The sequence below is a fragment of the Thunnus albacares genome, chromosome 9 (genome assembly GCF_914725855.1).
Source record: "Thunnus albacares chromosome 9, fThuAlb1.1, whole genome shotgun sequence".
Classification (NCBI taxonomy): domain Eukaryota; kingdom Metazoa; phylum Chordata; class Actinopteri; order Scombriformes; family Scombridae; genus Thunnus; species Thunnus albacares.
In genome coordinates, this window is record NC_058114.1 from 35,220,267 (window position 1) to 35,247,353 (window position 27,087).

A 27,087-nucleotide genomic window follows, 5' to 3' on the forward strand; every position below is an offset into this window, starting at 1 on the left:
CCTCTTGTAATTGACGGAATTATTATTATTCTGTATTCTTCTTCTTCTTCCGGAAGAAACTCACTTTTGAGGGGCTAAATGTGCTTGAAAACCTATGACTCTTTGCACTTATGTCAGAAGTCATGAAAAATATAATATTGTATGGGTCTTCGCCATAGGTGTGGCAAAATGGCTTGAGGGTGCCCTAGAAAATTTCTCCAAAATTGACGTACATGAACAAAATTTGGTAGGCACATGTATCATTGCCAGATGCACAAACATTCCTCTTGGAGCCATGCCCTAAATCCAACAGGAAGCTGGCCATTTTGAATTTAATTTGCAATTTTTGCACATCTTTTTGCCATTTCCAGGTGTTGTATTTTCACAAACTCCTCCTAGAGTAACCCAACCAACTTCAAATTTGGTCAGTGTCATCTAAAGACTTTTGCAATGAAAAGTTATCAAAATCTTAAATTTTTTTTGAACGCCCTTGCCATGGCGACACGGGAAACTTTGATGTTTTGCCATGAAGCAGGAAGTTGTTGTAACTTGAATGTGCATTCTCCAACATCCACCAAATTTCTCATGCTTGATAAGAGTCCCAGCCTGAACACATCTACATGTCAATATTAAGTCACTAGCGCCACATAGTGACAAGAGGAAGTCAGCCTTATATGACAAACATGATCTGATTCATATGAAATTTTCAAGGTGTGGTCAACAGTTGATGTGCAGCATCATGATATATAATCAGTGGGTGTTCTCTAGCACCACATAGTGGACACAGGACGTGATATATAACTTCTTGTTGCAATGTTTGATAACAGTCCCGTCCTGAACATATCTGCATGACTGCAATAAAAGCCATTCAACTGCAACCTGCCCTGACGTGCGCGAATGTGCCGGGGCCCGATCATCGCTGCTTGCAGCTTTAATTTCTGATTGTTTCACAGCAGTTACGTTCTAAAGCACAGACACACTCACACACCATGGATGTATTATAAGAGCTGGATACTGGACTAAAAATGGCACCCATTCAGTACTATAGGAATTGCTCAATTGGCGCATATGCCAAAAAAGTTTCTAAATTCCAGGTTTGCTTTTGTGTTGTGCAGCCCACTGAATATGCACAGTAGTGTTTCCCCGGCTGGCCCTGCCTGTGAGTTCCCGCTCAGCCCATAGACTTTACATTGTAATGACGTGACAGATTTTTAAATCGCTTTTCTTTGCTCAAGGAAAGTTTTACAAATATAAAACCTCCATGGATCCAAAATTCATAATAGAAAGAGTCATAATTGACCTTGTTTGAAGTTCAAGGTGTCCTGTCAACAGTTGTCTCTTTTAGAATGTTGGTCTGTGGGCCGCAGGGGGATTTTTCGTTGCAATACCGCGAGTGGCCACTGGGAAAAATTGGCTGCAAGGTGAGTGGCAGAGCCCCATCTAGCTCTAACTATACGTCCATGGCTCACACACCTCCGCTCAATTCTGCAGCTGTACGCCATACTGCCTGATTTGGTCTGAATATGGGCTAACACAACAGCGTCAGCTCCATGTCTCGCCGTGCTGGCTGCCCGTTTCTAACCCCTACACATACAGTCGATCCAGCTCTGTGACTATCTCCGTAGCCAGCTTATCAGTATCACTATTCCCGCCTTGAACAAGCTGTGTAAAAGGGGCTTATGTGTAATTAGGGTAGTAGTTAGTTAGTTAGTTAGTTAGCCTTCAGCTTGAAAAGTGCCTCCCAGTGTTGATGCTACCACTTCGGTAATGCTAGTGGACATTTGCTAACAGAAAGCTACATTACTGTTGTTCTGGGTACATAAAGCAGCCTTCCCGAACTTGAAAATGTGCATTTGGACAATGGCGTTGCCTACAATAACAGAGAACTAACTATAAGCTAAATACACAACACATTAAATGTTTACCATTAATATCTACAGCATCCTCACGTACAATAAAACCCACATGGATCGCAGGAGAGCTCGTACCGTCGTCCATCTTTCAAGACCTGCAGGGGGATAAACGCAACGGAACCATCTGCCCTCTGATTGGACAGATTGACTCTGCGTTTGACCAATTGGATTCATACGTAAAAACAGGATCAAAATTCGCACTGGTAACTTGCAGTTTGTAGTTGTAACTTCGGAATCGCGCACACACAGGTAGGAAATTTGTGTGTCCGTCTCTCAGACTTTGAGAAACCTCACTATTGAAAAAAATTCTGCACAAATTTTAATTACACATACACAAAATATTTTTACAGCTACAAAACCTTTTTACACTTGCAAATTATATCTGTGTGCACAAAACGTTTTCACACATGCACAAAATAATTCCACAGCTTCAAAACTTTTTCACACATGCTCAAAATATTTCTACAACAGCAAAACTTTTCTACACAATCACAAACCATTTTACAAGCTGAAAATATTTCTGACCATTATTTGATTCCATATTTTTCCATAATCAAAAACATTTTGGCTTAACAGGTGAGGCCTTTAGCTACTAAGTGAAACATTGTGGCCTTAATTCAAGCTTTTTTTTTCAGCAGATTTACCCATTGTCAATCATTTTAATGATTACTGATCTAGTTTTATGCATTTTGTCCAGCATTACATGGATTACTAAACATCTTGCCTCCTCAGTCCAGATCTATTTATAAAGACCTTTGGAGATATTCCTAATGACCTGACAGTTTTCCATTTAAGCACTTTTGCACTCCACAGATTTCTTACAGGAAATATTTCAGATTTAGATGATCATGAAAGCGCTGCTCCAGATTTGATAACCCCCAAAACTAACAAACCTAAAACTGACCTTTTTTTGATGTGTGTCTTCTATGTGGTAACTTGTGTTATGAAGCTTGATGACATCAATATTACCATGAATATTATTTTATGTGAATGAGAGACAAATATATCAACATGAACCATCTGGGAAAATGTATTAATTTCATGACCATAATTTAAATCTGAGCATTTCTACATAATAAAACAAATGCTTCAAACAGGAATAAACTCATTGTTAATAAAAATCCATAAAAGAGAAAAAAATCTGTTAGAAGATCTGTCAAAACCTTACTTCAGGAGTACTGTTCTCAACATTTAAGAAGAAATTAACTGAACTGACTCAGGGTGTATTATGTTATTTTCAGAAGAATTTTATTACATGAACTCTTAATTTACAACAGACTATTCATCTTACAGCCATCTTCCTTCTCATAGTTTGGGGGGTCCAGCTAATTTCCATCCCTCCATCTTGCCGACTTTAGTGAAGAAGGCCAGTGTTCCCAGACCCAAACATGCTGATGTACCGGTCATAGCACTGTGGGCTGGACGGACACACACACACAGATACACACACACAGACACACACACAGAGACACACACACACAAAATTATGGCTTCACTTAGGCAAGCTGTTAGCATAATTTTACACTTTTTCTGCCATAAAAATAGTACCTATAAAAAGAATTCAATTAGTCAATCAATCATTGTATTTGTCCCCATTGGGCAATTGGTTGCGCAGCAGTATTGGCACCCTGTTTTTCAAAGCTGGATCTGGAAGGCTTGTAAAGGTAGAGGGTAACAGGAAGGCAGAAAAAACACAGACATGTAGCCTAATACACAGTCATGGCCTTAACTGGCCTAGTCAATGTTTGGACTCGCAGTTAATTCACAGTCACCATGAAATGTACCAGAGTTAGAACAGCTTTATAAAGAAGAATGTGGTAAACTACAATTTCCACATATGGAAAGCTGACAGAGATAAATCAACATAAGAATCACAGCTGCCAGTAGTACCTCTACTAAATACTGACTGACCACAGGAAGTCAATACTTATGCAATCAATTATTTGTTGTTTTATATTTGTGAATGATGTCTGTGTTCTTCATTCTTTGTAAACCTCACTTAGTATTTTGATGTCAGGATTATTATTTATTGATTATTGACATTTTAGATTTCTTTCAAATAGTAATTTTGTTGTAGTAAACACCTTGCTGCTCTAAAAACAATATTTAGTTTTATCAGGGTTCCCACACATTCCCCCCCCAGTAACTAACCAACCGCAAACACAGCACCTAAGCCCTCCAGAACCCTAGGGAAAACCTGCCTTCACCAAAATGGTGTTTGATGCTGTGTGTACCTTTATTTTATTTCAAGTACTTTGGGGCAATTAAGCCTTGTAGCCTTAATGCGATCAAAGCACCAGATCTGTGGCGACATGTTCAGAAATGTAACAATTCCTGTGCGGACACAGCTTCACAGCTATCTAGTGATGGTACAATGGGTGCTTTCCATTTGGCTAACATGGCTCCTTGCTTCCCTCATTCACAAGTCTTAGCAATGCAAGAAAGAGATGCAACAGGGAAATGTGCGGGGGGGGGGGGGACGACTGTATTCATCGCTCACTCCAGGTTCATTTTGAGATTATTCATGACGCACTGCTACTCAGTTTAAGAGAAAAACATCCGAAGCCTGATATGGTGTAAAGTTGTCACAGATTGTGACTGATAGAGACAGTACCAACAGATAATTAAAATATGTCTTAACAGAACGGACATGAGGGAGAAATGAAATCACCCATAAATAAAATCTATAGCCTAAAGTTTGTGAGAGGCTGCACGTACAGAAAGTCAGATATCAATTTCAGACTCAGGCTGAAATTATGAGGCTAATAATAATAATAATAATAATAATAATAATAATAATAATAACTGACAGTGAAGCTGTATTTCTTTAGAAGATTGACTTGGAAGAGAAAATAAAATACAAAGAAAAGGCTAATGAAGTAAAAGTTGCAAAGAGTGAATAGACTCTATATGAATAAATATATTGCCATACAGTGTTTCTTATCTACAATATTACAATTATGCAATATTATAAATACTACAGAATAATAAAGCCATTCTTTTTACTGTACCATCAGATCAGCTGACCAGTCAATAAAACGATTGTGATTGAAGGGGTGTACAAGAGGTGAACAGTGCGTTCACCATTACAAATACAGGAGGCCTCCTTAGCTGAATGGAAAGCACCCAGGGTCTCTCTCTGCCAGTATGGTTACTCACTTCTGGCTCCCAGGAAGATCCCAGAGGCACAGCCCCCAATGAAGTAGTTCAGTGGGTCATCTGGGGCTTCACGAGCCTGAGCACTGAGACACGTTGCCATGCCAAAGATGGCTCCCATGGTGGCTGGCACAATACACACAGATACACATATTAGCATTGCACAATTTGATGCCATCATCCAGAGCAGTTTGACTGAGATTTGGACAGCGATACATTCATCATTGTTGTGGATCTGTACTTCAGCACATTAGATTGAAATGAAACCATGATGTTGAAGTGCCTACTTTGAGCTCAATTCTAGGATAATGCAGGTCAATAATGCTTAACATACAGCCAAATCAAACAAGAAGTATAAGGGCTTAAGTGGAAAGTTCTAAGTCACTCACCTCACCTCAATCCACTTCACCTCAATGTTTTGATCTTTAGTTGTCCAAGCACCGAAGGTGCAGGAACACTATTGTTTTTGCTAGGCTTGGGCTAACTTCAAGACATTTCTCTGGGCTAATGTGGACGACCCCCCACTTTTAAAAACACCTGTGTTTAGAAAAATACTGAATGTAACTTACATCATGGTAGGGCTGCTCTATTATGGCAAAAATCATAATCGTGATTATTTTGGTCAATACCGAGATCATCATTATTTAACACAATTACTCACTGAGTCATGGAACAGAAATGCTTCCATTTTATTAAATGTATCAATCCACACAAACTCCAAGACACATGCAAGACATCGGCATCTCACTGAGAATCCCCCCCCCCCCCCATTTTTTAAGCTCCCAGTCTATTTCTGTAGCATTTAGTGAAGCGTAATCTGCACAGACAGCTGTTTAAATCACACAAATATTCCACTGTACGTGTGTTTTGAACTTATTAATGGTATCCATGTTGAATGATCAAGGCTCCCAGTATGTCTGTGACTGTGCCTGTTTCACCACAGGCAGATTCCCCTCACGCGCTACAGTGGGTGGAATCAGTAAATATAAACACTGTCGATTTCTTCCCATGGAGCCAACATAAAAACGATTTTGATTCAGTAAATATCTGCTGTCAGTCAGCCTGGTGAAGGCAGTTTGGCTGGCTGCTGTCCTCTCAGCTCCCCAAGAGCTGCTGATCACAGACCCTAACCCTGTCTGTGGAAAGAGACACTGAACACAGGTCGGAGTCAGTGTGGATTGAACGGACAGAGCATGCTTACACATGTCTCACTTACTATGTCGATTCCCAGTGACAGTGAGTTTGGGCTTTTAAGGAGGGATGAAAGCGCACTGCTGTAATGGAATGGGTGTGCACTGAATTTCTTATAACACAAGACAAAACAAGACCATCACTGCGAAAGGAAAGCAGCACAATAATTGTTTTATCAAGATTATCTTATTTTCATAATCTTTGGAAGCCAAAATTGTAATTGAAAAAAAAATTTGATTAATCGCCCAGCCCTGCATCATAGTGTTACATCCCCACATGCTCTCCTTCCAGGCTCCTGGAGGTGGTCAAAAATTATTTTCTGCAGCAGTTAGCATTTATAAGACTGCCTGTTTGTCTTTTTGAGTTCCTTACTATCTGTGACAGTGGTATTTGGCAGCTTGACATGTTCCATTTCTGCAGTAGAGACATAGGAAAACGCTGTGGACTTGTCATGAATTTATGGGGCGGCTGTGAGGTAGAGCGGGTCGTCCACTAATTGGAAGATCGGTGGTTTGATTCCTGGGTCCTCCAGTCCGCATGTCGATGTGTCCTTGGGCTACGCCATCAGCATATGAATGTGTGTGAATGGGTGAATGTGATTTGTAGTGTAAAAAGCGCTTTGAGTGGTCGGAAGACTAGAAAGGTGCTATACAAGTACAGTCCATTAACCATTTTCTCCATGGCAGAAAAACACATTACACAAGCCTTTGGAAACTCCTGCTGGTTAAACTGGACTAACGAAACACTTTTACGGCTGACTGACTCAAACACACTCACATTACCAACAGATTTTTATTTTTATTGTAGAAAGTATTGTGAAAATCTATTACATGTCCATTTTAAATATCAATTTTAGTCTCAGAGTCAGGCTCTTCATGTACTGTATGTGTGCATATTTCATCCAACAAATGAATGTCCCTACAAAACCAAATCTGCACCTTTGCTCTATAGACCAGAGAACTGTGTACTTGTGGATTTGTGAATGATAATATGAATATTTACCCATGGTAACAGTGGTGTTGGTGGCCCTCTGTAGCGCTGCCACTGCAGAATCAGGCTGGAAAGCCACTATGTGATAGGCTGAACCAACCAGGCCTGAAAACACACACACACACACACAAATTAACAAATTGGAAATCTACAAAAACAAACAAATGTAACTATGTCTGTAGCATTGAGTTTGAAAAGCTTTTAAGAGCTAAAAACTAGCTTTTGTCTCACAGAAACATGCTTAAATATGTTCATTTTCTAACATTAAAGACCAAATGACTAATCGATTAATCACGAAAATCAATGCCAAACAACTGGCAGTATATTTGGGCTCCTGTATTCTTACTGGTACATTTGTACTAATCTATGATAATGTATTCTTTCTGATCCGTCTCTATATCCAAGTACGCCATAGGTGTGCCTTGCAGGCCTGGCCACAAAAATACAAAAAAGTACACTGGACATACCTCTGCACTGCTGGGTTCATGAAAATACACCCTATAGCATGTGTTATGACAAAGGGGAAAAAATCTAAACAATATTGCCTCTTAATATAACACCCTATTTAATTTTTCCAATTTTGTCTCCAACATGCCTGGTTATGAAATTCAGGCATCATGTAATTGGTTTAAGATGTTCATATATTTCATGGAATTTATATTTATCTATTGTTTTGAATCCGTTGTGGGGAAACAAAAAAATTGTGAGGTGCCTGAGTCTATTCTGCTCATTCAGCAACTGTACAGTTGTACCTACTGTAAAAGCCAACTCTCTGTCAAAGCTGTGCGTAAAATTGCTTACAAAGTATTGCATTCCACCATTTTGTCAAACATATCTTTTGTAAATGGCAACCTTCGAGGCAGAAAAATGAAGCCAACCTGGAAGTGCCAAAAACTGCAGTTCCCCGAATGGCCACTTGTGGCTGGTTCCAAAAGTCCCCATAGATCCCCATGTTAGTTAGTTAGTTAGTTAGTTAGTTAGAGAGACAGAGAGAGAGACAGAGAGAGAGACAGAGAGAGAGAGAGAGAGAGAGAGAGAGAGAGAGAGAGAGAGAGAGAGAGAGAGAGAGAGAGAGAGAGAGAGAGAGAGAGAGAGAGAGAGAGAAAGAAAAGAGGGGAAGACAGACATCTCACTCCGCTACTCTTTGCTGCGACTCTGCACGGTCACGGAGCAGACACTTCAGTTTATAATTGTAGTGTCTTCTCTTACTAAGTAATGATAACACACTTAGTATTTTACAAAATAGAGTTTTTTATTTGATGAACATGGGTGCTGATATACGAAAATGAACTGAATAGGTTTTATTTCTACAAAAAAAAAGCCAACGACAGTGGGGGCGGTGGGCAAGTAATGTTATCGGTGTATGTCCAAACACAGTGTAACACTGGTAACACCTTTGCACACAGCAACAGGTTTTGCTCAGCACCAACCCTAACATATAATCAAGACATAATAGTCATACAGACATGTTTTTAACTACCAAGCATCAGCATCAACCCAGTCAGCTTACCTCAAGCCTAGCTCTGTTATGGGGGTTGGGCACCAGGTTCCCTGGCGCTCAGCGTGTGGCGAGCAGTAGGGCTGGGCGATATGATCAAAATCTCATATCCCAATATAGGTCATTTCATATCCCGATAATACCTATCCCGATACAGCACATTTTAATTCAATGAATAAATAGTTGGTCCGTCACCTCCGTCTCCCCCCACCGGCATAAAGCCACCTCCGTGTGTGCTTTTACATAGCATGCAGCTGTTCCGGATTCAGAGGCATGATGGAGATCAGACTGATCAGAGCTATAAATTCTGCCATGAGGGCGGACAAAGACATTACTAGAATGAGGGGAGGACATTTCTCTTCGTTTGATAACATTAAAAGTTAAGTTAGACTTTTCTGTTGGATTCCTGACTTTAAAAAAAGACGAGAGACAACGAGAGAGAGAGCTGAGAGCACCAGAGAGAGCAGCTGTGGTCAAGTGAGCTAGAGAGTAAATGAAGAGAGGGAACACTGGTAGTGAGGAAGCCGGTGAATCAGATCAATAAAACATTATTTTCTGATTGTTTCATAGCAGTTTCATTCTAAAGCACAAACACGCCCATACCCACACACACCTCCGCTCAACACTGTGGATGTACGCTGCCCCACCTGGTTTGGTCTGAGTACGGGCTATGGGGCTATAGAGAGCAGAGGAGAGTAGAGCGACCATAAAGGACAGCAAAACGCAGCAGAGACTCACACTGAGCTGAAATTAAAAGAGTGCACATAAATTTGGTAAATAACATAAATAAAGACAGTCTCTACTGCATTTTGCTATCATTTATAGTCACCGTTCCGCTGCTCTTTCTCAGCGCTGCGGGACTGAGCCCTCTGCATGTGTGCAGCGCAGCAGAGAGACAGCAGTGAAGAGTTGACAACAACTAAACTCAATACCATAAGTGCAATAAAAGCTTTGCGAGTAAAACGTCAAGAAGAGTAATTTATCAATGTAATCCACGCAAAAGATGGACAGACTCCAAATGACGAAAAATATTGCCATGAAGAGGGTGATTTGCGTCACAACAATATAAATGATAGAGCAAAATATGAAACGATAGACATTTTTCTCTCATCACACGATATAGGCTATATCGTCATATTGCACAGCCCTAGCAGGCAGGATCCTCCAGAGCCACCAGATGCGCCAAACATTCAATACACATGCATCGAAGCATAAAACAAGAAGGGCCTAGCCTCAAACAAAAAAAAAAAAGAAAAAAAAAAAGGAAAAACATCAACATAACACGGTTGTGGCAGTTGCTTGCCATTCACCACGGTGGCTTGTCTATAGTGCAGTATTGCAATATTGCGGTTATTGTGACAGCCCTAATTCAGCATAAATTACATGTAAAGCAATAATATATATGTGTGTTCTAAATTTGTCACACCACAGAAAAATGGGTAATCAACACTGAGCCAAGTTTGCATGATTAAAAAAAGTCACCAAGTATATATAAAATTAGGCTACATAATAGTGAAAAAATAAGCAGGATTCTCTGCTCTGAAACACTGGGGGTGTGTCCACTGAAGGCACTGAAAGCAGGGCCCAACTGAACAGCCTGTGTTAACAATGCTCATACCAAACTCCCATATAAAAATACATAATTTAATATAGGCCTCATTTGTAGGTAAAAGGCAAGCAACATGGATATTTTAAAAATAAAGTAACGATAGGAGCCACTGTTTAATTTGGCACATATTTTGTACTTGGACTTGTGACTAGTTAACAAGCAAACCATCACCAAGCATCATTATGTTAAATTGTCTTTTTTTCCCCCCTAATGGAGTTCACTGCACTTAACGTTACTCACTTCTGAAACATCCGTTTCAAAACATTCATTGTGGTCGTCACCTTTGGAGCAAGTGCCTCTCACGTCGTGCTTTTTGTTGAAGTGCTGCTCGGTAAATGCTTTCCCTCTGGCCAGGGACCTCCCAGCTGTACAGCCAGAGCTAAAGCTGAGGGCAGCAGCCAGTGTTGGTTGCTGGCAGCACCACGTCAGTTGACTCTACCCGTCCTCCCAGCCGGTGCTGAACACAAAGCAGTGAGCGGTGGCCAGTAGGGATGTCACGAGAACCGATGGGTGAAAAGTCGATACCTAAATTCTGAAAATGTGACTCATTTTTCTACAGTACCATATGTACTGGGAATGCAATTCTTCTGGAACTGACTGGGAGAGCATATACACCTACAAGTGTTCTAGTCTGCCATTAAATGCCAAAGGAAGAGGAATGCCCACCTGCACGAAGAACACGTGGAAAATGTCAGCAAGTGCAGCTGCAGCGACAACTCTGCCTCAACTTGTTGAAAGAAGAACAGTAAAACTTGTGTATGGAAGTACCTTACATTCGAGGCAGATCATCAGGGATGAATAATAAATCCACAAAAAACAGTACGCAAACCATTAAACTTTTCAGACCAAAGTGTGGAAACACGTCCAACTTAGCGAAGAACCTCAAAGACAGACATCCAGATTTATTCAAAGAATTCATAGTGGATGAGTTTCAATTCATGCTAATGTTACATTAACAACATATCCACAGCATTATCCTTGTTATCCTTATCCTGAAATACACGTCACCGTTATTTTTGTTTGAGACAGCTGCCATTGCTGTGTAGCCTATGTTTCCATACAACGTTTGCAATGGCTAACACTAAAGACTACTGTGTTCAGGCTAATGTAATGTAACCACAGCTCAGAGTGGTAGCTAACGTCCTTATTGTTCAGTCTGAGTCATCTATTATCAAAATATAACGTTAGCATTTTAAATAAATATTTCCAGACTAATCGTCTGTCACCATGTTAGTAAATTTAAACCACTGCTTGCGCTCTGAGTATATAGAGGTGTGTGTGTATGTGTGTGTGTGTGTGTGTGTGTGTGTGTGTGCGTGCGTGCGTTAGTACATTGTGTGTGCGGCCTCTCCTGTTTTCTTACAGTCATTGAGCTATACCTGATGACTGAAATCTGCCTGTACAACTGATCTGTGGATGAGCAGAGCTGCAGACATCTTCATGGCTATTACTATGCAGTACATAACCAAGTCATGGGAGACACACTTTTGGTGTTTAGGCTGTAGCGGCCTGAACACAGAACACACAGCTAAAGTTTGAAGGATGCCTTTGAAAAGAGGATTGAAGAGGAACAGAAGTTAGACTTTTCAAGAATGGCAGACATCACAACAGACAATGCCTCCAACAACAGGCAGGTGGTGTTGGCAGAGGACAGAAAAAAATGGCATCTGATGCCCAAAGACACTGACATCTGAAAGTCTGAAAGAAGTCCTTGGACCACTGAGTCCTTTTACTGATGCACTCAGTGGTAAGAAGCACACAACCTCTTCTCTGTCTTATTACCATTGAAGTGGAAGATATTCACTTGTCTAAGTGATTAAGAGGATGACTCTACTTACTGGGGAGATGAAGGGTACAATCAAAGAATATCTCAAGCAACGTGATGATGACAGGGAATTACAGATTCTATTTAACACTGGTTAGCTAGGCTTACTATAACCCATACAAACCAGTAGTTCCAACAATCATGTTGCCTAATGTTCTCTGGACAGCAAAATGGATTATATAACTTCCCCCATCAGTGCTGGTCACTCATTGCGAGAGCTGTCTACATCAAACCGAGACATGTACTTTTCTCTCTAAATGCACTTTAATGCACTGTGCTGTTAACTGCTTGTTCTTTTTTTTTTTTCTCTTGGGTTTTATATGTTTTTATCATTTTTTAGAGGGAATTTTTAGATATACAGTATATCGTTATCCTTTCTGTTGTTGTTGCACTGCTGTGGGCTGGGAGAAACAGCATTTAGTTTTTTTGTGTATGCAAATACACAAGAAAATGACAATAAACTGAATCTTGAATGGATGATGTCAAACAAAGGCTTTTGGACCAAGTAAGGATGCTGCTGATGATGGAAGTGGAACCCATGTACCAAGACAAATAGAGGCCTCAAGCCAAGACGGGCCATAAAAAAGTCAGAGACTGATTTGAAACAGCTAGTTTTCAGTTGCTTTGCAGTTCTTCAACTTGTGTCAGTTGCTTTTCTTATTTTAAGGCTATATGCCAGTGCTGGACTTGACACTTGGAGCCTGATCAGTGTTTTTCTTATTCTAATAAAAATGTTTACCTTTTTATTTTATTTTTTTCATGTCTTGGCCAGGTACTGCAATTGTAATGCTGTGCTATCATAAAAAGTTGATTGTATTTTAAGCACAGTTTTGTTTGTTTTAAATACCTGAAGGCTACATGCCACTGTTTTTGCAATGTTAATAATAGTTTCACTTTATTTATTATATCTATTCATTATTTCCATATTTTTTTCATGTCTCAATTGCAATTGCAATACTGTGCCATCATAAAAAGTTGATTGTTTGTAATTAAGCACAGTATTGTTTGTTTCAAATACTTGAAGGCTACATGCCACTGTTGTTGTTTTATAACGTTCAAATCTTTTTAATACAGGAGTGTATGTTCAAGTACATGGGATTTCTTGTATTGTTTCTGTTTTTGCCGTAGTATCGGTTGGGAATCGAGAATCGTGGAATTTCACTGGTACTGGTACTAAATTTCTGGTATTGTGACAAATCTAGCGGCTGGTGTCGGCTGCTGCCGGTGCCGTGTCTATTGACTCTATCCGTCCTCCCAATCGAACAGCTGGTGCTGAAGCTGAAGCCGATGGCGGTTCCACCCACCGACAGACGCTTCAGCTGGGTTTAAAATAACTCCCTGAGCACTAACATTAACTGAAAACGGCCCCATTCACCAGTAACAGCGGATTATCCAAAGCGAATCTCTTTGTCTCTGATAAAAGTTAATAAAACTACCCAGTATAAAAAATTAATTCCATTGCATTCCTGTAAAACTCGGCTGCTTAACATTCTCGGTAAATTTCACATTAACAAATCTAAACAGTCTGGCTGCAACCTCTTCCTTGTGTTTTATTGAACTTAAGCAGTATGTCACGTTAACTAAAGATGAGAGGAACAAAAAAGCTAAGAAGACTTTCAGTACTGTGGCAGAAAAAAATTGATCTCGTGTTGAAATGGATAGACCGTATAAAGTTTGTGCATGGCAAGAGATTTCTGTGTATTAGCTCACTGTTAGCAGCAAGAAACATACTATTAGTTGGAGACCTCACACATTGGCTATTTGGGGCTTTAGAGCACATGTACTGCAACAACACCAAACATCAAAATTCGAAAAATTAAACCTAAATCAAATTGGTTTAGCTTAGCATTGAGTTGTAACCAGAATGCATACCATAACTTCATGATAGTCCTGGGCTAACCAGCTAGCTAAAAAGCCTTAGCATTAGCGAAAACCTTAGGTTATCGCACAGTTAAATGTCACTACCCAGCACAACACCATGCATCTTTAGCCAGCATGACTCGACATTGTGTAATGAATGGTGATATTTACCCAAAGCGGTGGCGAGTTTGGTAGTGATCCATGTTTTTTCGACGCAGTCTGTGCCCTCTGGTAGGTCCCAGTACCCCATTTCTGACTTGCAAGGACACGCTCAAATGAACGGAATTCTCGCGAGAAATAAATTCACTGTATGTTTTAGCGGCTTGCAAGCCAGTTTATATTTCATTACCGTCACCTACTGGAATGGAGTGTGGATTGGCACCATATAATGACTGGCACTGAATAGAAAGCCAGGTCTTATCTCATAATCATGACTTCCGTATCTCATAATTATGGCTTACTATCTTATAATTAAGAGAAAAGATCTAGTAAATATATTACTAGAACAAAATTATGGCTTACGAGATATTTTCTTGTAATTTTGAGATAATGTCGTAATTACGAGATCCTGATCTTATTATTATGAGAAAAGTTTAAGGTGATAATCAATCATCATTTTAGAGGACAGACATGATGACGCTAATTGATTTAATTCGCTTTATTTCTTCCTTGATTTGAGACACTGGGAGATATATATTAATGTCACTGAATATTGTGGATGGAATTTTGTGGAATGGTATTATAATGGCATGGTATCATTATTAATTTAATCGAACGTCCTGAGGTTGATAGGTTGATGGATGTGAAATACGTACAATACATCCCACAGGCCATTGTGAACAGTGTCAGGAAGCAGAAACTGTGCAAGATGTCATCATATGCAGGAAGTACACCAAGAAAAGACTAGAAATAGCTACAAAATTAGGCTACAGTAATTAGGATGATCAGAAATCAGTATAAAATGGAAGTCACAATCACCCTATACTGTTAGATGCAACTAAACAACTGTTGGGAAAACTTGTTTTTCATGGCAAACTAAGAATAAAAATAAGGCAATCCTCAACTTTTTCAACAAGACATTATAAATACACTGCCTTATCATATTGGTCCACATGTGTTGAAAATATTTGTTGGGAAAGAATCTGGCTATATGCGCGCAAGTTTGTTTTGTTTTTTTGGTCATAAAAAGTACAGAGCGCAGACCTCACTGTAAGTTGACGGCGATACAAAACAAAGAATCATATTCAATTTTGTGTTTTCCTATTCAGTTTTCATGAATGCACTTGTGGGAAGCTGGTGGGCAGGTGTGTTTGATTTGGGTCATTTAGCATGCTCCAGGGGTGGTTAATTCAATCAGGTATATGCACCCATTGCTATGCCGAGGTATACTTACAAAAACTTTAACGATAACACATAATACCCTTAATTAAGTTTACTGCATTGTTGCACTGGGCCCATTGCATGTCCTGATGCTCCATGAGTGACTCCACCGCATCCTTTGCAGCTCAGCGATATAGGCTATTGCACAGCATCTGTGAAATTTACATTGAAGTATTCTGTTACTTTTGATTTTCTAATAAACATTACATATCATTACCATTTCACTACTATACCTTAATTTTTTTTTGCACTATTACTGGTTTATTTGCTGTTGGTCCACTGGTTTTCAACACAGGACAACATCTAGGTTAGGCTACCTATGAAAGAGGAGTGTCAGATTATTGATAGTGCAACGTTAATAAGCTATTAATGGATTTTGCCTGCTCAATTATTATGATTCTTTGTTCCTTGTCTTACTTCGGTTTTAATCATTTTATCATTATCATTTAATCATTCTGTCACTTCTGGAACTACAGTTCACATAATGCTTTGGGGACGTTAACAGGAAGTACAGCGTTGAGATCATGGGTGTATAAAGAGAACTTTTATCCGCTAATTTACAGCATGGATGTATTATAAAAGCTGTATACCGGACTAAACATGGCACCCATTCAGTCCTACAGGAATTGCTCGCCTGGTGCATACGCCAAAAAAAGTTTCTAGCTTCCAGGTTTGCTTCCGCGTTGTGCGGCCCACTGAATGTGGGCAGTAGTGTTTACCCGGCTGGCCCCGCCCCCGAGCTCCCGCTCGGCCCATAGACCTTAAATTGTGATGAGGTCACGGGTTTTTAAATCGCTTTTCTCGGCTTGAGGAAAGTTTTACAAATATAAAACCTCCATGAATCAAAAGTTCTCAATAGAAAGAGTCATAATTGACGTTGTTTGCAGTTCGAGGTGTCCTGTCAAATTTACAGATGTCTGTTTTACAATGGTGGTTTATGGGGAAAATGTTTTCTGGGCCGCAGGAGGATTTTTCGCTGCAATACCGCGAATGGCCACTGGGAAAAATTGGCTGCAAGGTTGAGCAGTGGCGCCCTATCCAGCTCTTATTATACATCCATGATTTACAGACGTCTCTTTTATATGGAAGATTAGGGCCACGTGAAAAATGTATTTGAGTTCCGAATTTTAAGTCAGAATTCTGTGATTACAGTCAGAATTCCGAATTTAAAGTCAAAGTCCTGAGAAAAAAAAGTCAGTATTCTGAGAATAAACTCAGAATTCTTATAATCATGACTTCTGTATCTCATAATTAAAGTCAGAATTGACTGATTTTAATCTCAGAATTCTGACCTCCGTCGGAATTCCTAGTTTACTTTAGAGTCAGAATTCTGGCTACACACTACACCGGCATAAATATCCAACAATGCAATGCAGTAGTGAGGATGACAACAATAACATTACAGACAATGGCGGACAGTGACCGAGGCAGCTCTAGCGTAACATCAATAATGCTTCAATTCAAGTAAGATTTCACTTTGCCAGGCGTAATATATTTTTAATTTTTAATTTTTTCAGACTTTATGGTTACAGTGATAGTTACAGATCATTGTGTCCGAAAAGATACATACTACTGTTTATTCACACAAAAGTATGCTGAACAATAGTACACATATTGAGTATGTAGTGCATAGTAGGCTATGGATGCAGCGTCTGAATTTAATCTCAGAATTCTGACAGTAAACTCCGAATTCTGGCTTTGGTGAATTCTAAATTCTGGTCAGTGTGATTCACGTGATTTTGTAATTACAGGGTTTGGCCGCCATGTCAAATTTGATTCAAAGCCCGGTGCTCTTCATGGATGTATTATCGTCTGTGTTCAGATTTCTCTGAGTTATGACTCAAACGATGAGTAGCCTACGAGTTTTTACGCAAATCGTGGCTCACGTCTCACTCCTATCAAAAGGTAAAGGGCATCTCATATATATTGTATGACTCAAACTTTTGTTTTAAGATAACATGCATACATACAATTGTGTTTATATATGCATCTTCTCTGATAATTTGATGTTGATGTTATTTTCATAGTACCACTCCAGTAATGAATTAAATTAGGTTTTTTTTGTCCTCACTTGTATCTTGTTATCCAACTCACTAATGCCATGTCATCACAGCTTATTTATGTGTGTTCACAATCCAGAGGATGACCATTAGTGGTTGAAATGTTGTCATGTCCATGTAGAATCATAAGAACTGGGAACAAGGTTGCAGAGTGTGAGTACTTTTCATTCTTTTTTATTAAATGACTGACCATAATATTTCCAAGGAGACTGTCTAATGCCACATTAACTTATTTTGCTTCCTTCAGTCAACAAGTTCTCCTAACTCCTAATTACATACATTAAAAAAGAATACATTTTCACTGGTTCTGATTGATTACACATATTCCTGTTGCTGGGCATTTATGTATGTAATTGAGCACTGTGTGTTCTAAACTGTACTATATGTACATGAATGATTCCAAATCCAGCAATGCACAGAGAGTCTTTATTAATTCAGTCTGTTAAGTCAATGCTCTTAGGAGGGGTTAATCAAAAAGCTTATTTTTGAGTGGAGAGTTTATTTATCATGTCATCCAAGAGTAGAGATGAAAAGCTCCTGCTTGCTGCAGCAAGTGCAGTATATTGCCTCTGTCTTCTTTGCAGGGCATATATGCAGCCCAACAAGGACATCGTCAATTTTCAACAGCAGAATTTGTATAGCATCCAACAGCAAGTTTGTCTTTTATGAAAAGTCACCACAAATACACAGCTTTAAAACAATTAACTAAATACTGTTACAGTTTCCAACTTTATTGTTATTTAAGTCTCTGGAGAAGTAACCCCAAAGTATAAGTAAAACACAGAGCAGAGTTCCCCCTGCTATGTGTGGTATTCAGTCAGACATCCTGCCATTAAAAATAACATTAGTCTGGGTTTCAGTGTCCCACAATTTGATCTTTTGGAAGAATATCTTTCTTGGCATGCAAACAATCCAGTAAGACACACTGTATGCATATGGACAAATGGAAGCTACAAATAAAACATATAAAGAAGTTATTTCTTCTTCCAGAAGTGGCTGTACTTGTCAGCTTTGAAGTCGCCTTCATAGTGAACTGCTGTCTGTTTTGTTGTCTTCTTCACTTCTCTCTTTTTCTGTCGCGCTCGACGATCCTCTTCAGACAGAGTAGACAGATCGACTGGCATCTTTGAAAACACATGAATAAATGCCAATAAATACATTCATGAACTCATCTGCTATAGGATCAGTACACCTTTTTATCTTAAGCAAGTCAGTATTAACAGGATTGGGTTAGGGTTATGACAGAACAGGTGTTGCAAAATGTTTTAAATGAAAAGATTTAAATAAATATAATGAATATATCAGTTAAATCATTATGAGAGTACTACTCAACCAGTGAAATCAGCTGTATGATGATTTTGATGGTGCTTTGTCAAGTCAGAGAAAATAACCCTGATAATGTCCTTTCATCAGGGTTATCTCAGCTTTGGATTGGAGACAGAACTCAACGCATACAAGGGACTAAAACTCAGGATGTCACAGCCTCTGCTGCTTCAATTTTTACCAGTTTTTTACTTTTATCTCTGCAAGTCCCCAAATCTATGGAAATGCAATGCTTAAATCACGTGAGTCCCCCAGTAAAGTGTACCCCCACAAATAAGTGGCAATTAGAAAGCACTGAATAGAAACAGAGCAGAGAGTGAAGGAGGTAGTGTGCTAACCATAAGGATACGTCGGGGTTCTTTGTATCTGATGCTGACTGTGGATCCATCAGGCCGGACCAGCATCACAGGGTACAGTCTCTCATATCTCTGTCGGCCACAGCGGACCACTGACGTCCTGTTGGAGTTCAGTTGAGGAGTTTGTGTGTGGAGAAGGGAAGCCTGACTGAGCACTGACAAGTAACCTGTCCGGGTGAACACAGAGCAAACACATCTGCCCGTACACACACACACGCCCACCATTTCCACACAAACAAAATATACAGTAAATGTCAGATATGTACCACATCAAAAACGACCTTAAGTGACACTTAAGGCGAAGTCTGTTTCTATCATGCAAGTAACGTTATAGAGTAAATGCTGTCATGTAGCAAGTTAACTAATGTGTGCCATTTCACGTTAAGCAATTCAGTATCAGACTGACAGTTTGATGTGACCCCTTCTCTCCATTAATTTATAGAATGTTTGACAGCAAACTAACATGATCCCTACTTTTGGAATCTGTATTTCGCATGCATTTTCAAACCTTACTCTGTGAGTCTTACCGCGATAACAAACGATGTGGAACACGAAGCTTCATTAAAGACATGTTCGCGATTAGTACAACTGTAAACCAAAGCGTGTATCTAAGTCATCCAACAACGGCCGAGTGGACACGAATCCGCATGCCCTGACAGGAAGCACTTCACTAGAAGGTCAAATACTGGAGTCCGCCGAATTAATGTCCTACTGGAACAAAGTAAAGCACAGAATCGTTCCGGCCAATTTCGATTAGTCTTGTGACCTGCGAATAAGGAAACGCTCGAAACAGCTGCGGTGAGTTGAATAATTTTTACTGGTTCAGGTAAAGCAAATTCACGCTTTCATGAAGCTCGTTTAGTATACTAATATGCTGTAATAGGTGTCTGTAGAATGAACGCATTCTCCGAGACCAAATGGATGAGCAAAGCAATGATCTGCTGTGGTTATAGTGCAAGTTTTGTGGTCAAACACTTAGTTGTTCTTTCATACTGACAACATATTTGGCCCTAACGTGAAATTGAGTTTGCTTTTTGGAGCTGTGATAACGATAGATCACCTTTCGAAATGAACAGTAGAAAGCCTTCGATTCTTACATTGTTTACTTAGCTTTGCCTTTGTTTATACTTCTGTAATCACTTCAAATTAGCCTATAAAATTATTTAGCCTAAGCCATGAACGAATATTTTAATACTACTAATGTTACTACTTCTAATCTTTTACCTCCTTATATAGCCTAGGCCTACAGCCTTTTCTCGGACTGGATATAGATGTGCGCGAAGAGTGAAAATGGTGGGACTGAAAGCATTCAGACGTAAAATCTACTTTTCCCATATACATACGGCACATCGAAGCCAAGTAAAGATGGAATAAAATTAAAGAGCTGACAAACTAAAACCGCAAATTAGAAGAGTAACACTGAAATCGAAAAGTGGCTGATGGTAGGCCACTCCTTCTCCAGTGGCATAAGCCGTTTCCTAAGCCGTTTCCTATGCCGTTGCCGATTCCTATGCCGTAGCTATCGGATCTAGTAACGGCTGGCTCAAATAGTGGCAGCTAGCAGTGGTACTTCCGGTGGCAGCTGCAACTGACTTTCCACGACAAGTTAGTGGCCATCACCAGAAAGAACTGTACAAACAAATTATGTCATTATTAACTCTCAAATTATCTGTTATAATTGATAATCTATGAATATTGTATCTTCCTAAATTACATCATTTGTGTTAGGATTTTAATTCATGTTCATTGGTCCCTGCCTTGCTGCTTCAGACTGCTGCTGTCTCTGAAATCACTCTTATTCACTCAGTCATGCCTCCCTATATAACAGACTCTAAATGGAATTTTTGAGGGCACTATATAGCCTAGTGGATATATTTACACACTCAGTATTCAGACACTGAAATACAATGGCGGAGGGTATATGTAACATAGTGCACTATATAGTAAATGGGGCGTGATTTCGGACACATCAAAGTGTATTGAAGCTGTTCTGGCAGCATGTGGTGGCCCAACACCTTACTAAGACACTTTATGTTGGCTTTTCCTTTAATTTGTCCCCTGTCCGTATGTACAGCATGTTTGTTTGTGGCTTAAATTTAACATTAGTCAACAATTAGGTATTTATTTATCAACATTGTAGCACTTGTATTGTAACATGTAACATGGATCAAACATGAAAAGTGTCTCTAGTCTCTAGAATATCAGAAAATAATTTTGGAGGTAAATTGAGCCATTGACTCAACTTGCCCCAACATCACTGGCACATTTTACCCCACAACCTCCATTTTGACAAAACTATTTCACACAGTGGCTTAGATCCACAATTAGTTTTTGACCTTGTTTTGTAGCTTACACTGACTTAAATTAACATGTAACAATGTCCAAAACTTATCTTTTTAAATTAAGATACAAGACTGATAACTTTAGTAACATGATGAATTCACTTGGCATGACAAAAATCTTTTTTAAGATGGATTGAGTAATGTGAACTATTCTTTCTTAATTTGTGGTCACATGATTACTTTTGCTTATGGTTACTTAGATAAAGGGGGTGGCTCATTTTACCCACTGGCTCTATTTACCCCATTCTCCCCTACTATTATAACTACTTAGTAATAAAAAAAAAAGAATCCTAGCAAAAATTTGTAAAACATTAATTTAGAATTTCATTTATTAAACAACAAAACCTTTCAAATCATGGGTTTAGATTTACCAATTCTAAGTGTGCACATAATCACACAGTTGTATTTGTTGTTGCCAAGCCTATAGTTTCAGGTCTGAAAAGTGAAGCCAATGCGGAAGTGCCTTAAAATGGCATTCTCCCTAATGGCCTGCAGGGGTGACTCCACTGGCTCCAAAAAAAGAAGTCCATTTGTATAGAAGTCAGAGAAAATGGCCCTAGTTCTCACTTGATTTATTACCTCAGTAAACACTTTCCTAATGTGTTCATGGTCTCAATCACTAGTTTCAAGTCTTCTTCAATACAGTATAATGTTCATTTTGTAAATCATGGCATTTAGACAATAAAGCAGGGTATGCTTTATTAGGGTGGGGCTACCTTATGATTGACAAGTTGCTACCACTGTAGTGTGTGAGGTGCTGCAGTTGGACCCTGGGGACCTCCTCCCTAGCTCCACGCTCTCATCCAAATATGGTCATGGTGTCTACATCCATTATTTTTATCATCTATGGTTGTTACAGCATGACATTTCATACAGTTCCTCTAATTTGAATTTGAATTTTTTTGGACTGCTTTGCTGTCTACTTTAAGGCTACAGGCCAATATTTAATTTGTAACTGTTATTCTAGTGCAGCTTGTATGCTTAAATAATGAAACGCACAAGTTTCTGTTTTTTAATCTTTACAAAGGTTTTTAAATAAAGGAATGGGATTCTGGTTTATGGATTACATGACTTTGAAACATCTTTCCGAGAGGATTGCAATTTATGAGAGCGGCAGGAGTCATCTGGACAATGATGTGAAATTGGGCTTACTTGTAAAGGTAAAAGTAGCTTCCCAAATTGACAGTGCAAACAGGCGCTCAATTGAGCAGCATAACAAACAGGTGGAGGAAAACAGGGACGAGCTCAGTCAGATCATCACATGTGTTAAACTGTGTGGAAAATGTGAAACAGCACTGGGAATATTCAGATGTGTTTTCGAGACCATGTGTGCATGCAACACAGTCATCTCTGGTGGAACAGAGGTTTTCACAGTGACCACCTGATCACTGCAAAGGTGGTTAACAGCTCGCTCTCTGACATCCATCCATGAGTACAACTTAGAGGAGGCTTTTGCTGAGACCATCACTCTGCTGAAAATGATCATAACAACTCCTATTAACAACTCCTATGATGACATCTGAGTCAGAGAGGAACTTTTCCAACTTGAAGAGGATAAAAACTTTCACTTGCAATACCATGGGACAGCTGCAACTCAACTTATTGGCCATGCTGTCCATCAAAAGCCAGCTAATTCAGCAGCTACACGACTTCATCCCCTAAGTCATCGAGAAGAAGCCCATAGGAAGAGTCACTATGCCGCCTTTCTTTTCAAGTGAGCCATCAGCTTTGGTGAGTGAAAGCATATTTTATCATCCTACCTTTGTGGTGTGGATTGCTGGATTGATTGATATAGATGGTAACCAGTGTCAGTGTGTCCATGCTTATCTATTAAGGTTGCTGTCACAAGGTTGTCTCTCTCTCTCTCTCTCTCTCTCTCTCTCTCTCTCTCTCTCTCTCTCTCTCTCTCTCTCTCTCTCTCTCTCATTATAATATTATAAACAATAATATTAAATACAAAATAATAAAAGGTATTTTTACAGATGTAATCACACAGAAACATTTACTACAGAGCTTATTTCTCTCAGATTATGACAAGACTTAATATATTTTGCAGCTTTTACTGCACATTGACTTTTCTCCCCACATAGATAGGACAGTTTCTGAAGATCAGGGAGGTGGATAAATTCAGGATATATATGATTTATTTTTTCAAAGAAAACTTCTCTCAAATCTTTATATTTGTCACAGTATAATAGGAAGTGAGATTCTGTCTCAACTTCTCCTTTATGACAAAGTGAACACAGCCTGGCCTCCCTGAGGAGCCTGTTCTGCCTGTGACGGCCTGTTTCTATGGCCAGGTTGTGTCCACACAGTCTGTACATTGTCACCGTTTTTCTCAGTTTTCTATCAGTCACAGTGGTCAGGCACTCAGCCACCGTGTACTCTATTTAGGGCCAAATACAATTCTAATTTACTTTGTAATTTTGTGGTTTAGTTCCAATATTTGATATAATTTTCTTTTTGTTTTGAGATGATTTGGTTGGGCCAGATTGTTTTTGGTGTGTGTGGGCAGAGCTTCAGCAGCAGCCGGCAGAGGAGACTGTGATATTTGTTCAACTCATGGCACAGAAGGGCTTTGTACTGGTAGGACTGGGGGTCGCTAGATTGGAAGTGTTTATAAAATTTGATGGCTCGCTTCTGAATTTTAATTGTTAAAGGATATTGACCAAGTTCTGCCCTGCATGCATTATTGGCTGTGTGTCTGTGGATTCTCAGTATGTTTTTGCACAGTTCTGCATGTAGGACTTCTAACGGGTGTTTTTCCCATTTTGGGAGGTCTTGGCTGGTAAGTGGACCCCACACTTCAATATCATATAACATTATTGGGTCTATTACTGAATTATGAATTTTGGAAGGTCAATTGGTATTTTTCTTTTGATGGTGTAGAAAGCTCTTCTTGCCTTCTCCTTCAGCTCATTCACAGCCAGGCCAAAATGTCCAGTGGAACTGATATTCAGGCCTTGATATGTATAATGTTTTGTATGCTCAATTTCTATATTTCCTAATGTGAATTTATTTTTCTGGGAGTTGGATCTTTTTTGGAATGTCAATATTTTGGTCCTGTTCATATTTACAGTTAGAGCCCATGTCTGACTGAATGTGTCCAGTCAGACATGGACGTCCAGGCTCTGCTGTAAGCCTCTCTGGAGGGAGACGGGAGAACTAGGTCATCAGCAAACATCAGACATTTGACCTCTGTGTCCTGCAGAGTCACACCAGGAACTGTGGATGTTTGCAGTTGTTCTGCAAATATGTTTATATATATGTTAAAGAGGGTTGGGCTCAAACTGCAGCCCTGTTTCACCCTACGGTACTCTTTGAAGTAACTGCTTCTTTTGTTTCCAATTTTAATTGCACATCTATTATTCATATACATTGATTTAATTAGATCATAGGTTTTACCGCCTATACCACTCTCTGATAATCCATAAAAGAGCCCTTCATGCCAAATACAATCAAAGGCCTTTTTGAAATCTACAAAACATGAATAAATTTTATTTTTATTTTGGTGCACATATGTGTTAATGAGAGTGGTGAGGGTGAAGATATGGTCAGATGTGCGATGGTTAGGCATGAATCCAATCTGACTTTTATGCAGGACATTGTGCTCATTGAGGAACTCAACCATACGGGAGTTGATGATGCTGCTGAGCAGCTTGCCCATACAGCTGCTGACACATATCCCTCCGTAGTTTTGAGGGTCAAATCTGTCTCCACTTTTAAATATATGTGTAATTATACCATTATTCCAACTCTCAGGAAAATATCCCACACTCAGCATTAAGTTGAATAATTTTAGAATAGCCAATTGGAATTTTTCTGTGCTGTATTTCAGCATTTCGTTTAGTATCCCATCAGGCCCACATGCTTTTTTGTTTTTGAGGGTCTTCAATTTTGTTTTCAGATGGTTGATTGTAACGGGGAAATCTAGGGGGTTCTGGTGGTCTTTGAATATCAATTCCATATTTAGTAGTTTTTCCAGTATTTGTTTGGTTTGTAAGTCAGTTCCTGGTGGTTTTGGCCCAAATAAGGTGTGAAAATATCGAGTCCATATGTGTCCGTCTTGTATGGCCAGCTCCTCAGGCTCAGACTGACAGACAGAGTTCCACTGGTCCCAGAAGGAGTTAGACTCTATACTCCCTTCAAGTGGGCACAGCTGTTTCACAGTATGCTTTATCTTTTTGCTTCTGATTGTATTTTTATATGTCGTAAGTGCTTCACAGTACTGAAGACGTATATGATTATTTGTAGGAGCTCTGTGTTTCTGGTTAGATAATTTTCATTCTTTGTCAAACCAATGGTTCTTTTTTGTTGTTTTTCTTTCATTTGTATGTAGTTTCAATTTAGCTTTATTTGCTGTTGTATTGAAGATGTAATTTATATTGCGGACAGCCTCACATACACCTTCAGTAGTGGGAGGGTAGGGGTATTCTATAAAGTCTTGTAGTAATAATTGAATCTCCTCACTATTGCTAGCCTCTTAGTATTGCTCAGTGCTGTCTGGGACTCATCTTTATGTCCTGGGTATGGTGTACAGCTTGCTGGGTTTTGTGTGTGTGATATTGTTGTGTTTGAGGAAGAGGGTAATTTGGTCTCTCTCTCTCTCTGAAATGAAATAAGAGAAAAGGAAGTATCTTACAAAGTCTTAAAAGTATCTATAAAAGTATCTTCTATCTTGAAATATGTCTTCTTCTTTGTGACATGCGGGAACATATACTCCTGTCAGTTCTACTGAAGTGATGTCTTCTCCCAGAAGTCTGTCCTTTGGGAGGGTAAGAAAGTCTGGAATTTTCTGGTTGAATTCGAGGAAGAAATCTTCTCTAATTTCTTTGTATTTTGGACAACTTGTGTGTTCTTTCTAGCCATTCTCTCTTATGGTGACAAGTTTCAATAGTGAGTTCATGGTCACTTAGTCTATATCTAGTTAGAGTTTGTCTTTTTATAGGATGTTTTCTTTGAGTTAAACATTGGGCTAATTTAAATTATCTGTCCAGTAAATTATAGCATTCTAGTCTATATAGGGCCCGAGTACAAAAGTGTCAGGGGTCCAACGGTCCGTGGCACTAAAAGTGCCAGGAACCTATTGTTTTTGAGTGGATTATTATTATTATTAGGGCCCGAGCATGAAGTGCTATTTTGATATAAATTTTAGAAATAGTTTTTTTGAGACATTGCCATTCTTTATTGCAATGCTATCTTTATATTTGGTTGAATTCATTTTTTTCCACAGGTTCCAAAAAGAGTTTTGGTCTATTGCCTTTTCAATTTTGAGTAATTCATCATCTGTGTATTTAGCCTTTTTTTTGTCTCTTCATTTTTGACTCTAGCCAATTTCATAAATATGTGATCCAAATCTTTTGTGGCCAGATTTTTGCTATCTTTACTAGGTATTGTTTACATAGAAAGTTATCTAGCATGTTTTGGATGTTAGTGTTGTTAAATGAATTGGTGGAATCAGTGCGGCTTTTCTCTGTCCATTTCTAGTGTTTTGGGAGGAGTAATAGGTTGTCATTAGGGGTAGGTGTCTGGGTGTGGGTCTTCATTTTTTTCCAAGTACAGTGTTATCTGATTGTGGTCTGATATGGGATGCTGTCATAACACT

At 39.2% G+C, this 27,087-nt stretch overlaps 3 protein-coding genes and 1 long non-coding RNA gene across 4 annotated transcripts in view; 2 read left to right on the forward strand and 2 right to left on the reverse strand.

Moving 5' to 3' along the window:
- Positions 1–3,116: 3,116 nt before the first annotated feature.
- Positions 3,117–14,322, reverse strand: ndufa11 (NADH:ubiquinone oxidoreductase subunit A11). Its single transcript, XM_044361763.1, has 4 exons — positions 14,193–14,322; positions 7,242–7,334; positions 5,052–5,174; positions 3,117–3,310 (listed from the first exon to the last, which is right to left on the reverse strand). The coding sequence occupies exons 1-4, from the start codon at positions 14,269–14,271 to the stop codon at positions 3,198–3,200; spliced, it is 408 nt and encodes a 135-aa protein (XP_044217698.1). The 5' UTR covers positions 14,272–14,322; the 3' UTR covers positions 3,117–3,197.
- Positions 14,323–16,623: 2,301 nt separating this feature from the next.
- Positions 16,624–17,869, forward strand: LOC122989082. Its single transcript, XR_006404935.1, has 2 exons — positions 16,624–16,865; positions 17,153–17,869. It is a non-coding gene; the product is annotated as an uncharacterized LOC122989082 (long non-coding RNA).
- Position 17,870: 1 nt separating this feature from the next.
- On the reverse strand, positions 17,871–19,785 carry mrpl55 (mitochondrial ribosomal protein L55). Its single transcript, XM_044361764.1, has 3 exons — positions 19,668–19,785; positions 19,123–19,336; positions 17,871–18,585 (listed from the first exon to the last, which is right to left on the reverse strand). Exons 1-3 carry the CDS (start codon positions 19,709–19,711, stop codon positions 18,436–18,438), a joined length of 408 nt encoding a protein of 135 aa, XP_044217699.1. The 5' UTR covers positions 19,712–19,785; the 3' UTR covers positions 17,871–18,435.
- A 66-nt stretch (positions 19,786–19,851) lies between these two features.
- The window catches only part of ctns (cystinosin, lysosomal cystine transporter), a 32,610-nt gene continuing 25,374 nt past the window's right edge, over positions 19,852–27,087 (forward strand). Inside the window, exon 1 of the mRNA XM_044361761.1 lies at positions 19,852–19,938. The gene's annotated coding sequence lies outside the window, so the exon portion shown is untranslated. The remainder of the gene's footprint in view (positions 19,939–27,087) is intronic.